The 13,100-nt window shown below is 39.2% G+C and overlaps 2 protein-coding genes across 2 annotated transcripts; one reads left to right on the top strand and one right to left on the bottom strand.

Annotated features, from left to right (window-relative positions):
- Positions 1 to 396: 396 nt before the first annotated feature.
- On the bottom strand, positions 397 to 5,625 carry rnf34a (ring finger protein 34a). Its single transcript, XM_079251155.1, has 7 exons — positions 5,503 to 5,625; positions 4,736 to 4,954; positions 2,941 to 3,330; positions 2,336 to 2,398; positions 1,856 to 2,057; positions 1,654 to 1,683; positions 397 to 821 (listed from the first exon to the last, which is right to left on the bottom strand). Exons 1-7 carry the CDS (start codon positions 5,506 to 5,508, stop codon positions 634 to 636), a joined length of 1,098 nt encoding a protein of 365 aa, XP_079107281.1. The 5' UTR covers positions 5,509 to 5,625; the 3' UTR covers positions 397 to 633.
- Positions 5,626 to 6,940: 1,315 nt separating this feature from the next.
- cUnh5orf34 (chromosome Un C5orf34 homolog) lies at positions 6,941 to 10,364 on the top strand (the record flags this gene model as incomplete). The annotated part of the gene is made up of 11 exons (XM_079251700.1): positions 6,941 to 7,143; positions 7,555 to 7,644; positions 7,727 to 8,095; positions 8,168 to 8,430; positions 8,513 to 8,605; positions 9,276 to 9,387; positions 9,459 to 9,550; positions 9,640 to 9,709; positions 9,818 to 9,915; positions 10,004 to 10,074; positions 10,186 to 10,364. The coding sequence occupies exons 1-11, from the start codon at positions 6,952 to 6,954 to the stop codon at positions 10,362 to 10,364; spliced, it is 1,629 nt and encodes a 542-aa protein (XP_079107826.1). The 5' UTR covers positions 6,941 to 6,951.
- Between the last annotated feature and the right edge of the window lie 2,736 nt (positions 10,365 to 13,100).

The raw sequence follows: 13,100 nt of genomic DNA, 5'->3' as shown, positions 1-13,100 counted from the left end.
AGATTTTCTCAGCTTAGTTTAACCTAGTCAAGGTTTCAGGTGCTAGCAAACATTACCTCAGCAACTATGACTGGTTGCAGAGCACGGTGGGCTGTGAGTGGTGATACATAATGGCATACTGTGAACAAAGTGCTTCTGGAATAGCGTGCTGACATTTCCACGCTGTCCCCTAGAGTTTCATGGAAAATACAGGTAAGAAGCATAACGGCAAGACCCAATTATTTGGCACCTAGATTACCAACCTCTCCTGTCCTGCGTTGGGGTTTAACATGAATCTATTTACTCAGATATGTAATCACCTGCAGCCGTTTTAAAGAGAAGAGTTACAGTAGAGCTGAGTACCAGCTGCAGATTACAGGCAGATCTGAAGGTGGTGTGTTTAAGACTGTATGTGGGTTGTGCCACACATTCTTGGAAAAACTAGGAGACAAAAAAAAACCATTGAAGAATGAAGACAGTTTTTTTTTTCAAAAAGTAAAAGAAACTTAAAATTAGCATATATAAGTGTGCAAATGTGTGAATTTGGGCAATAAAAAAAACCATTCACAAAATAAGTCTTTTGGGGTTCCAAGTTTATGAGCTGCATTGTTGAGTTAAGGTACTGTCCCAGTCTGAAGCAGGTGTAGCGGTGCATTAAGATTTAAAGACGTGCACAGCTCTCACAACATACTGCCTGCAGATGGGGCATTCGTTCATCCTCTTGCCACATTTGGTGCAGGTGACCATGTGGCCGCACTCGAGGAGAACGCAGTCGATAACGGCGTCCATGCAGATCCTGCAAAGGTTGTCATCGTGAACTGTCAATGGGCAGTTTTCCCCATCTGCAAGACAACGGCAGAAATGCAGAGGGGAGGAGAAATGTCAAGCGTCTCTGAGGAAGTTGTTAAGGACAAAAAAATAAATAAATAAATAAATTTTAAAAAAGAAAAAAAATCAAATGACACATAAAATACACACATAAAAAACATAATCTGATCTAGCCCCTTTATCTGGGTAAGATTACACTCACAAAATCATGCATGCAAATGTCACTGCCCGTTACAGTTTCTATGACAACCACTGCTGTTTTTTTTTTTTTTTTTTTAAACCTCTGGAAGCATGCATGAGAGCGAACACAGTATGATGAGTTTAACACATTCAGCGCATAAACTGGTGACTCAGGGAGCCTGATCTCAAAATGGATCTGCATGCCTGGAGCATGGCACAGGAAGCAAAAACTGTTCTCAAATGGAATAAATGAACGTTCATTTTTATCACACTAAATGATTTTCCACAGGACCACATATGGGGATTCCACAAAGCAATGGGTGGATTGCAGATGAAGGATGGTGCACAATGAATACAGATCTGCTCAGATATGTTTGCGCTCACATAATGGAGGCGTGTCACAGATAGAACATGTGACCTTACCTCCAATGGCACCATTGCAGATAGGAGGTGGGAAGGCCATCACTTCATTTATGGGAGGAGTAAAGAAATTATGACTTATTTCATCATAACTGAGACGCTCATCTGAATGTCCCTTTTTGTGATCTTTACAGCTTACAGCTAATTATTAGCTTTAAATATTGACAAAAGAAGAAAAGGCAAGTTTCTATGGTTACAAATAGTATGTGGTATCCAATGCTGGTATCTGGGGCAGTGACAGCTCACCTGTGGTTACAGCACTGCTCACATTTTCCACTGCAAGAAGAAAAAAATCCACTTACCATTGCAATTTACAATAGCACGCTTACAGCACAGCTTATACCATGCATTTATTAAACAATTTTTTTAAAAAAAAAATAACTAAGGAGAGATATTTGTAGCTGACAACAAGCAAACAGCATTTCCCCAGAGCAAAGGTAATACCCACATGATTTCCTGTTTTCCTCTGTCTCTCTGTACAGCCTGCCGACTCGTTCCACCAGCTCCCATTTCTCACAACACCCTGAATAGTTGACAAAGTTTCTGGCCAAGATCTCCTTTAGCTGTCTGACAGACAAGTCCTCAATGTCCCTCAGACTGGAGATGTCAGAGAGGGATGCTCTGGCCCTACGGCGAGCGTGAGTTACCCCCTAAAAACAGACAGATACCACAAGTCTAAAGTCTGTAAACCAAATCTTATTTATTTACCCCGTTCAATTAAGGTTCAAATTTATGAAGAATTCTGTAAAAACATTTTGTTTTCAATCTAATTTTCCAAATATTGAAATTGGCCTGTTTACTCTTACATTAAAACACATCAAGAATACCCTCAAAGTATGGCTTCGTTGATCAGCTTCTTAAAATATGACAGCAATCCACTTCAATGACTTTCAAATGATCAGTAAAATAAACAGAAGACATAGATCACCTCAGGTGTATGTTCACTAGAGGCCAGGTTGAGGAGAGACACTGATGTGGTATCGCCTATATCCTGCAAGACACCAGCAGGAGAAAGCATTAGGCAGCACTCCATGCGTGAGAAACACATGGATCACTGAGGATTAGGATTAGACGCTGTTCAGTCAGCTCATTGATACCTTGGAAACAACAAAGCTTTGTATCTTCCATTCAAAGAAAAGCTTACTGGTTCATAAGCAGGTCAAGTACAAGTATTTATAGTGTTCCTGAAGTCAAGCTCACTTTCTACTAACACCTCTATATTCGTTTCTTCACTTATTTATTTCGTCTCTTTACTTTCACTACTGATCTTTGCCTTTTCAGCTACTTTAGAATTTGTAAATACAACAGGATGAGTAGGTGAAAAATATCTGTTACACTATTGTATCTTCTAACGTAAAACATGTTTTTGCAGAAACTTGTTTTATGGACCACAGTATAGACAACTACCAACATGAATGTCCATGTAGGGAATAAGAATATTATGGAAACCTGACAGTTTTAGTTCTTTCCCTCAGCAGATAACTACATATCTGGCAGATGTGTGTGGGTCCCACATGTTAAGTTATCTCTTACCTGGTTGGTATCAGAGCTATCACTTCTGCTGAGTGGTTCCTCCTGTGAGGCAGCAAAGGCAGACAGCTCTGAAGCAGACTGTGTGGTGGAAAGGGTTGGTGTGTACAGAGAACGTGAGTGGAGGCTAGCTGTGTCAGGGTCCTCCTCCTCTTCTTCAACGCCTTGGTGACAGAGCACCAAGTCAACCAGGTCTTCCTTCTCCCTGCAGGTATCAGTGGGAATGTTGCGCAGCAACAAGTACTGACGCAGTTCCTTCACTCGTAGACGCATAAGTCGAGGCCGCTGAAAAGCCGTTGCCTTCAGCAAATGGCAAGTGGTACAAATTCGCAGATTCTCCTGAAGCACGGAGCACAAAGAGCAGAAGCCCTTCTTGCAGTCGGAGCAAATGTACTACAGAAGAAACAGAATGACAAACTGAAGTGATAGAAATCAGGTAATTAGTGATTTGTACACACCATCTGCCGTCTATCACTGAAAATACTCTCATGGCAAACAGATGCTGTTCATCACTATTCATATTATATGCAAATGTTTATATAAATTCTAAGATTACAGGAAAAACGGTCAATTAGGAAGACAAGTAATAGATCAGTAGAAAGTCTATCAATGCCTGTACAGTGTTCTTGTGCATTTCAATCACATCCGTTCCTTTTCACCAGGCAATGAGACAGGAGACACTTTATTTTAAGTGACAAACATCAAACAGTAATACAAGCAAGCCATGGGATTTGACTGGCATGGCGAGTGAGAGAAGCAGAGGGTTCAGACAGGATGAGAGCCTGTTGGGCATACATGAACATGAGCATTTCATATTACAGCATCAGTATGTCAGTCCATCTGTCAACTACCATTAGGTTTACACCTCACAAGTAAATGTTACTTTCTGGAAAACCACAATAAGTCCATATTACAATTTTTACATTCGATTTCAAGTTTATGCTTATCCTGACTTAAACAATGTTTTATATAAAAGATACAGATATTGTAGGAGAAACAGCTTTAGAAACACTAAATAACAAATAAAGCTACAATATTTTTGCTATCGATGCCAAACTGAAATTTATCAGACATAATCTTTGATTTACATGGTAAGTTATTATGACAATACAACTTACTCCAACTTCAAAATTAATGGATGGAAAGATTTTTTATTTTTTGTACAGTTTAACAGAGTTAAATGCAGGCTCTATATGTAGTGGAGAACAGGAATACACAACTATCATTATATAAATGGACTTGTACTTCTATAGCGCTTTTCTAGTCGTGCAGACTACTCAAAGCGCTTTACACTACTTGTCACATTCACCCATTCACACACACACTCATCCAACACACTCATACCCCTATCGTCTTGCCCTAGGACACTTCGGCCTGTTAGGGGAAGCCTGGAATCGATCTCCCAACTTTCCAGTTGTGTTAATAATGTTATATTACTAACTTTAGTATGGACTGACAGAAAGAGAGAACATTATGTTAACAAAGTTGTATCATAGTGAGTCAACTTGTATATATTACTCATTTTTCTGCTCCCAAAATCAGCCTTCATATTTTTTTGTGCTAGACTCAATGGAAAAAATTAGTATTAAATTTACCAATGCATGCTGCAGAAAAATGAAATATTGCATCGTCATTTATTTTAATATTTGTTTTCCATATACTATGAACCCTTAACATCAACAAAACATCTTATTAAAATATCAACAACCCTATCTACTTTTGGAAATTCACTATTTCATTCATTCAGACCACAGACCAGTTAAGCTGTGCTTGCTTTTCTCAGAGACCAGACACCTACCTTCCTTCTAAAGACAGAGAAGGCCTGGCCACAGGCCTTGCAAACCAGACTTGGACTCCCTGAGCTGGTGGGCGGGTAGGTGGAGTATCCCGCACTGGGGGCAAATCTGAAGGGTCCAGCACCGGCGCCAAACCCTGGCTGCTGGCCTCTAACAGCCCCAGTACCCATGACTTCATTCAGCAGACCGCAGCATGAAGCCCACATGGACGAGGCTCCTGCCTAACATGTACACAATAATTTCCCTTTAATATTTCTTCTACTCATCAAGCTTTATCATGTTGTTATTGTGGCAACATGCACCAGCACTACAAGTTTACCACAGAAACAAACCCTCTGAATAAAATTCATATATGACTGCTAATTTAAAAATAATATAAAACCCCAAGCACAATATGAATTCAACATGTACATGACAGACGTCACTGTTTAAACCAATCTAAAACCTAAACATAAACCTACACATCGGTTGTACAAAATGTTCTGCAAATGAATAACAAAAACAAAATAAATAAATAAATAAAAAAAATAAATAAAAAAATAAAAAAAAACACACTCAAATAAATACAAAAAAAATAATGCCCCTGAATCATGTCGTCCTCTTAATCTTTTATGTTTAGCAGAGGCTATAAAATCTGCTGTCAGTTTTACCGATAGCCTCCTCTGGCAGAGTAACACAGCAGCACTCCCCGGTACACCGAGGACGAGCTCCTGTACAGCTAGCTACAACCTGAAAACATTTTAAAAGAATACATGAAGATAGAAATCACCTTCATTGCAGCTCCTGTGTGATAGTTGAAGGAGAGAAGAATGACGGCGTTATCATAATTAGGTGTACCATTTCTTTATTATCTGAAGCAGTTGGACTGGACACGTCTTTACGTAAATAAACCTAGACTGGTAGAACTGCAGCTTCTTCTTCGTGTTCTTCTTCTTCTTCTTCCTATGTTTTATTTATTTATTTATTTTATTGGTGGTTTGCAAAGACCAAGGAGGCGCATTACCGCCACCAAGTGGTAGTGAGAGTGGTTTAGGACCATGTTTTTTCTCAAACGGGGGTACGTGTACCCCTGGAGGTACTTCAAGGCATTCCAGGGGGTACGTGAAATTTTTAGAAAAACATATTTTTTTTAATGTTTTCTTTAAAACATCACATAACAAATATAACATAATATTGTATAAATATTTAATGTATTTCAATAAATGTATGTGCACATTCATAAACTGAATTTACATTAGATTTACACCATTTCATTCCTATTGAAATGGTGTAAAGTGTAACCTGTTACACTTTACAGGTTACACAGGTTAAAGTGTAACCTGTTACACTTTGCGTTGTTATCCTTATTGACCACTGGGCGGCAGCATTACGCTACATTTGTAAGTTTTACTCATAACTATCATTATAAAGAGATGCTATATTGAACAGGGTTATTTTGGAGTTAAAATGTGAATTTTTGGAGCCTGACATGAAGGATGCTATCTGTCTTTTGATTAACCACAGAACCGCCATTGTGATGAACAGTGTCTTTGCTGTAGTAATCCCTGCAGGCGGACACAAAGTAAAGTCTGGCCAAATTGATAAATGTCTCACAGGACACCAGCACTAAAACAGTCGGATCAGACATAAAGCTTCCAGCTTGGGTTAAGCTGGCCCACCACCGGTCTGTAACCGAGTCTTAGTTACATTCAGGGACATTAATGTGGGTGTTAAACCTGAGTTCACAGTCAAAAATATGACACCAAAGTTTCTCACTTGTTCTCGTGGTTCTAATGCCAGACTTATAAGTTTATTGGTTTTTCCTTCTGCACTTTTAATATCCAGGTTAATATCCAGCACAGGTTAAATGTGCTTTTTGTAGCCACATACTCCTGACCACAGTCATAAGTATTGTCAATGAATTACAATCCGAGAACTATTGTTGTTACTGTATTTATTATGTCTATCACCCTGATAACCAATATTGCAGGTTATCATGGAGAACCATAGGGACAGGAACATTTTTATCGTTGGGACTACTTCGCAACACTTACACTCCTCGAAATACATTTTGCTTGCTGGCATTCACGGGGTGCGGCTAACAAAGTCACTTCCGGTCCGCGTGGCTCCCTCGTGAAGAGCGCGCCAATACCAAACGTCTCGTCTTTAATTACGTCAGCGTTATATCCGTGTTTTCGCTTCAACTCAGTCGAGACCATAAGGGAAATTTGGTCCTGCAATGGAGGACAGTTTAATGATAATGTATGAGGACGAGTCGGTGGATGTTCGTTACAGAAACGGAGCGCAGTTACAGCTGTCGCCATGCGGATGTGAGTTTCTGCTGGTGAAAGCCGCCGATCCCCACGGACATCCTCTGCAACCCACGGAGAGAGTCCGACAGAGGACCAGATTCACTGTCAGCACGTACAAGGTGCCTCTACTGTGTTAAACCAGCAATATATCAATCAGGGCCGGATTAAAAGTGCACAGGCCCCTGGGCCAGGAGTGTTCCAGAGGGCTCCACTCCACACCATAACATTGTAAAATTTGTGAATGATATACTGTGAAACGACATTTCTAACATCTCTCAGCCAGTGGGATCAGTAGCAATACACTAGACACTGTGGTGTAACTATCTGGCTTTTATACACATTTTGTTTCATGTCTAAACCGCTGGTGTTTGCCCTATGTGGGCTCCACAGGGGCCCCCAATGGGTGTGGCCCCCTGGGCCCCCGCCCAAAATCCCATTGGATAATCCGGCCTTGGTATCAATGCACAGTAACTGGAATGGCAGATCTGTTCAATGTGAAAGTGCTTCACCTCTCTGTCTGTCTCTCTTAGGAACTTTTGGTTGCTGCATTGGCATTCAGGAATCAGTATGCCAGCCGACCATATCTGCCAGGAGAACTCATCTCTGATGACAAAAAAAAGGTACCACCAACTAGCTGACTATAAATCTCCCGGATCTGCAGGTCATAAGATCACTTAAGAAAGTTGTGTTTTTCTTTGGCAGCCTTATTTCAGCATTGAATCTTATGTGCAGTGGCCTGAGCTCTCCTCTTGTGAGGCTGAGCTTGGACTTGGAGGTGAGATCATCATCAGGTCAGAGGAAGGACAAGCTATGTTGGCGTTGTCCCCCTCAGGTGAAGAGTTCTCAGTTGAATTTACGTGCAGCCTCAGCCAGCCTCAAAAGCAGCACCACATTAAACAGTGCTTAAACAGAGATCCTGACAGCAGCTCAGATGGTCACCCACAAACAAGTGGTCTGGTCAGTGATGATGATCAGACTAAAGTGGTCCATCAGGGGAGAGTGGGCAGAAATATAGGACCAACAAGATCAGGATCTTGTTTGCCTCAGATTGTCAGCACTGCTCAGCAGGAGGTAAATCTTGAAGATATTTTTGTGCTTACATCTTAATTTTACCAGCACAATTAACTTCTCCTGTCTTCCCAGCCAGAACAGATGTACCAGTCCACCACAGTGGTCCAGCATCATTCGTGCTGTTCTGTTGCTCCCGCATGGGCCTACCCTCTCTCATTGGCCCGTCATCACTGGGCATCTTGTCTGTCTGAATGTAAAGATGATCCAGCAGAGGAAAAAAGCAGTTCAAACCAGGGAGATTGTAGAATGAACGTACCTGATGTATCATGTGCAGAAAGAAGGTCACAACTTCCTCAAGCATTGCCTCTAACTTGTCCTTCACCTCATCAGCACCGGTTTGCCAATTAATGATGGACACATTGCACAATATATAATGATGTTCCTGTACTCATTCAGACTTCTTCTCATGCATTTAAGGTGGAAGTATAAAGACCCCCTGGCTAGCGAAGCAGAATTAGACCCTCCAAGAGACCTAGTTAAAATACTATGGTGTCAAGGAGTCACCTATAGGTAGGTAAAAAGGTATTTTTCTCTTCATCATCATCATCATCATCAAATCACTTATTTATGTCTGTCTTGTGGCTAGTTCCAGAGGGGGAAGCTTGGTGGCAGGAATGATCTTCTTTTACCTTTCTGTCTTGCATTAAACCCGATGAAGCCTCACACTGAACACACTGTTGTTTCTGCACTGTGTTGTGCAGAAGATGTGAGAAATTAGTTATTTTCATTAGCCTGTGCAGCATTCTTTCCTGGACTATCGGCTCCCGCGGCTCCAGAGCACAGAACCAGTCTTGATCAGTCTGTCTAGTCTAACTCTGATGCTGCAGTGATTGCACTTTCCATAGCAGACTTCCAGATAATGTGCATAAATTTTGTGCAGATATTGAATGATCTGAGTAGAGTCTGCTCTGTCCCTTCTTGTAGATGGCTTCTGTGTTGCATTTTAAATCTAGTCTATTGTCTAGCTGAACTCTGAGGTCCTTGTGTTCCTCCACAAAATGACTACTATCTCAGACATGCAACACACTGTGTGTGTTGTATGGTGTGTGTTTTTTTTCTCTCATGCAAGAATAATCCAAAATAGCAATAACAACCTGTAAACTGATGTAGTATGGGCTCTTTAAACTATATGTGGTGATGGAAGATATTTACAGTATTTGTTTTTACGCCTGGTGTGTAGGATACTGAGTGAAGTCATAGAGGTTTCCCCAGGGGATGGTTCAGTCATCCGGTCTAAAGGCGGTCATAACTCTTATTTTACCCATCACAAACCTCCTGTCCAGCCAGAACAGGTAAAATAAAGAATTTAAATCTATTATTTAGCTTTCTTCAGTATCCCTAATTCATTGTTTGTATTTTGCAGGTGAAAGAGCTAACTTACCACGTAGACAGCCTTCCACCCGATGTACCTGGGCAGATGTACTCTGTCTGCTCTATTGTGAGTCGTGCAAGTAGGTAAGAACCCACTTCATCACAGACTCATGCCGTACGTTTAAGGCTTTCGTTTAGTTAAAATAAATATTTTATCGTCACACCTTACACAGGATTCTCACTTGCTACAGTCAGGCCAAGCGGTTACTGAAGCTCCCTGTCGAACCCAGCTGCTTGCAAGAGGTCAAAATGATTCCCTGCTTATAGCACTACACCTTTTGAAACTCAGATTCAAGTATTCAAGCCTCTAATCTGTTAGCTATGTACTAACAACTAATTTTATTTTTACAGGACAGACAGTTTTCTAAGACTACAATGTCTCAGCAAAGTCCATCCAGTTCTGTGCTTGTTGAGCAACACGTGAATGTGGCACAGACAGCAGATAATCTGTAAGTTATGTTTTTCTGATTAATTAAATTATCAAAGTCGCTACTATGTTTTAGAGTAATGTTCATTTAACCTTGTGTTCACATTAAGGTCCAGTCTTGTTGCCACAGAGCTGAAGAAAATAAAGCGATTCAACTGTATCCTCAGGCAGACACATGATCGTACAGAGAGTTAATGAAATAATGTGCTTCATTGTGTTATGAAAGTTTGCAAATCATGACATGTTTTATCCTCAGATTTACTGTGCATGCTCTTTAACATATTGCATCCAGTTCTGCTGGAAAACACCCCCTTGCTAAGGGGGGAGGGTGAGCATGTAATCCTGGAAAGAGGTTCTACTGAAGTGATCCATGAGACCGTAGACGAGGACTACATTGCCAAGGCTCTTCGAAGGACTTCCAAAGCTATTCAGGACATTGATGCACATATATCAGGAGCCTCACTGACATAAACATGTTTTACACATTAGTTTAAGAAGGAACGTACATAAAGTTGCTTTATAGTACACTAGTACTTTTAAATAAAGTAATTACAACACAAATTATTTAGTTGTTTTATTTGAATTTAAGCTGAATTTAAATGTCAATGTCAAATCTAAAAAAAAGAACAGATTTCTGAGTCTTTGCCTCGGGTGTAATGTAGCATTAAATTAATTGGACTGGAACTTTGCAGACATAATAACCTAAATGTTAAATAGTATTTGAGCAAATGCATGTGTTTTTCTTGTTTTTTAAATGTAATCTTTCAGTAAACTAACTCAGTACATAAAGATATGGACTGATCACTCTGAATAACAAATTTTTCAGAATGTAACACTTTATCTAATTGTCTCAACAGCAGAAATTTTACAGTTTTTTTCCCCCTCAAATTATGTAACAAAACTGAACTCTTATGTATGAGTGACAATTAGTGGTTAATGTGGGTATTGCAACCTATTTTACTCCTGATGGTGTTACAACCTGAAACCTTTAACGTGTAGTTTTATGTCAATCCATTATGTCTCTAGAACTCCTTATTTTCTGTCATATAATTTACACTTTGAACAAGTGCTAAGACAGAAAATAAGAAATTGTTGGTGATATTTTTTGGATGTTGAATATTTAATCTTTAACCTCATGTTTAAACTTAGTATACTTATTAGTCTTTTCTCATTATAATGTTTTCTGAATCTCAGTCACTGCTTTGGCATAATGATAAATATTACAAGTACATTTTTTTTTGTCAGATAGTTACACTGTAGACTCATGTTGATACCACATGAGCACACGGCGCTCATGCTGTAGATTCCTTATTTTCCCCCTCAGCTGCAACTTATGATTTTCCAAATTCTCTGCTGTGGAAAATGTTCTTGCTCTTGACTGAATTTTATACATTTGAAATAATTCAGAATAACTCCAATTCCCCCAAAAATGTTTAATCGGGTAATTCAATGACTTACACATATCATAAAACCATATTTTATTCTTAATAGAACATAATATGTTGAAACTGGGGTTTTCTGTTTTTTTAATGGAAAGTTTGAATTAATTTTTGAGCTTGATGGCAGCAACTCATTTAAACAATGTTGTAACAGGCCAGCAAAAGGCTGGGAAAGTAATCATACTAATAAAAATGAAAAAGGCACATTTGGGAACTAATTAGGTTAACTGGTAACCAGCCAGTATAACTAGGTAAAAAAAAAAAGAAAAAAGGAGCATTTCAGGGGGAGCTCCTCCCAGATGTTTGGAAGCACAGAGATTGACCAATCTGCCACAAAGTTTACTAAAAAATTTAGAGCAAAATTTTTCTCATTGCAAAACATTTTGAATCTCCCACTCCCCATTTGTGTATTATATGAAAAGATTAAGAGAATCAAAAAGACAAGGTAAGTTTATTTGTATGGGACATTTCATGTACAGGACAACAGAAAATGCTTTATATAAACACATTAAAAGCATTACAACTGGGTGCAGGAAGTGCTAAAAACAAACATTTAAATAAATAAATAAAATTTTAATAAATAAATTAAAGAAATGCATAAAATATATGTTGGTCCTAAACCATTCTGTTCTTTATGAACTAACGACAGGATTTTGAAGTAAATTCTTTGGCAGACAGGAAGCCAGTGTAAAGATCTGAGGACTGGAGTTTTATGATCCACTTTCTCGGTCTTGGGGAGGACTCAATTAGCAGCTGTCTGGACTTTTTAGGAAGAAAAGTCAGGATGGCGTGACAGTAGTCTGATTTAATATAGATAAATGCATCTAAATTTCTCTAAATCCTGCTGAGACATCAGACCTTTAATCTTTGGTATAAGGCAACTTCACTGTCTTAATGTGACAGCTGAGATTCAAGTCCATGTATACACCAAGATTTCTGGCTTTGTCATTCATTTTTTATGTAGCTGTCTAAAGATGATTGCTGACTTTTGATCTTTCTTCTTTGGCTTCAGAAACTAGTATTTCAATTTAGTCTTCATTTCATTCAAGGAAATTCTGGCACATCCATCCTTTAATTTGATCAATTCATTTTATCTGAGTGGTTTGGATTATAGTCTCCTGGTAGGATTGTTTGTCCATTTGCTCATGTCCATTTGTGTGTCATGAGCACAACTTTGTAAAATATTTAGTTGTTTTTCATAATTTGAGCGAGTGGAAGCATGTAGATATTGAACAGCAGTGGTACCAAAGCCTTGTGGAACTCCTTAGGTTGTTTTAGTTTGATCAGCTTTCTAGTTACCTATTGACACAATGTAGTCTGTCTTTTAAATAAGACTCAATTCAATTCTTTGCAGTGCCAAAGAATTCAATTAATTTTTTTTGGTGGTCAAGTAAGATGGTATAGTCAACCATGTCAGTCAAATGCAGCACAAAGATTCAGTAGAACCAGGACTGAAATGTTGACCCATCTGTGCTCATGCGGATGTCATTTCAGACGTTAACTAGAGCAGTCTCAGTTTTGTGGTATGACCAAAAAACCTGCTGGGAGATAACAAAACGGTCATTTCATGTCAGGAAGTTACATGTTGTGTAACTGTTAAAGGAATGTATGTGCAAAAAGGGAAAAGACCGAAGGTCAAAACTGAATACTCATTATCTTCTTTGATGCCTTTGGCAGAACTGCAAAAATAGGCTCGAATCTTCACTAAAAATTCCTGCATGGCCTCAGGTACACGTTCAGAAATCATTATCAATGAACACATTTCACT

The sequence above is a fragment of the Telmatherina bonti genome, assembly GCF_933228915.1.
Source record: "Telmatherina bonti genome assembly, chromosome: 13".
Lineage (NCBI taxonomy): Eukaryota > Metazoa > Chordata > Actinopteri > Atheriniformes > Telmatherinidae > Telmatherina > Telmatherina bonti.
Note: the sequence above shows the minus strand (reverse complement) of the source record. Positions and strands in the feature narration are given on the sequence as shown.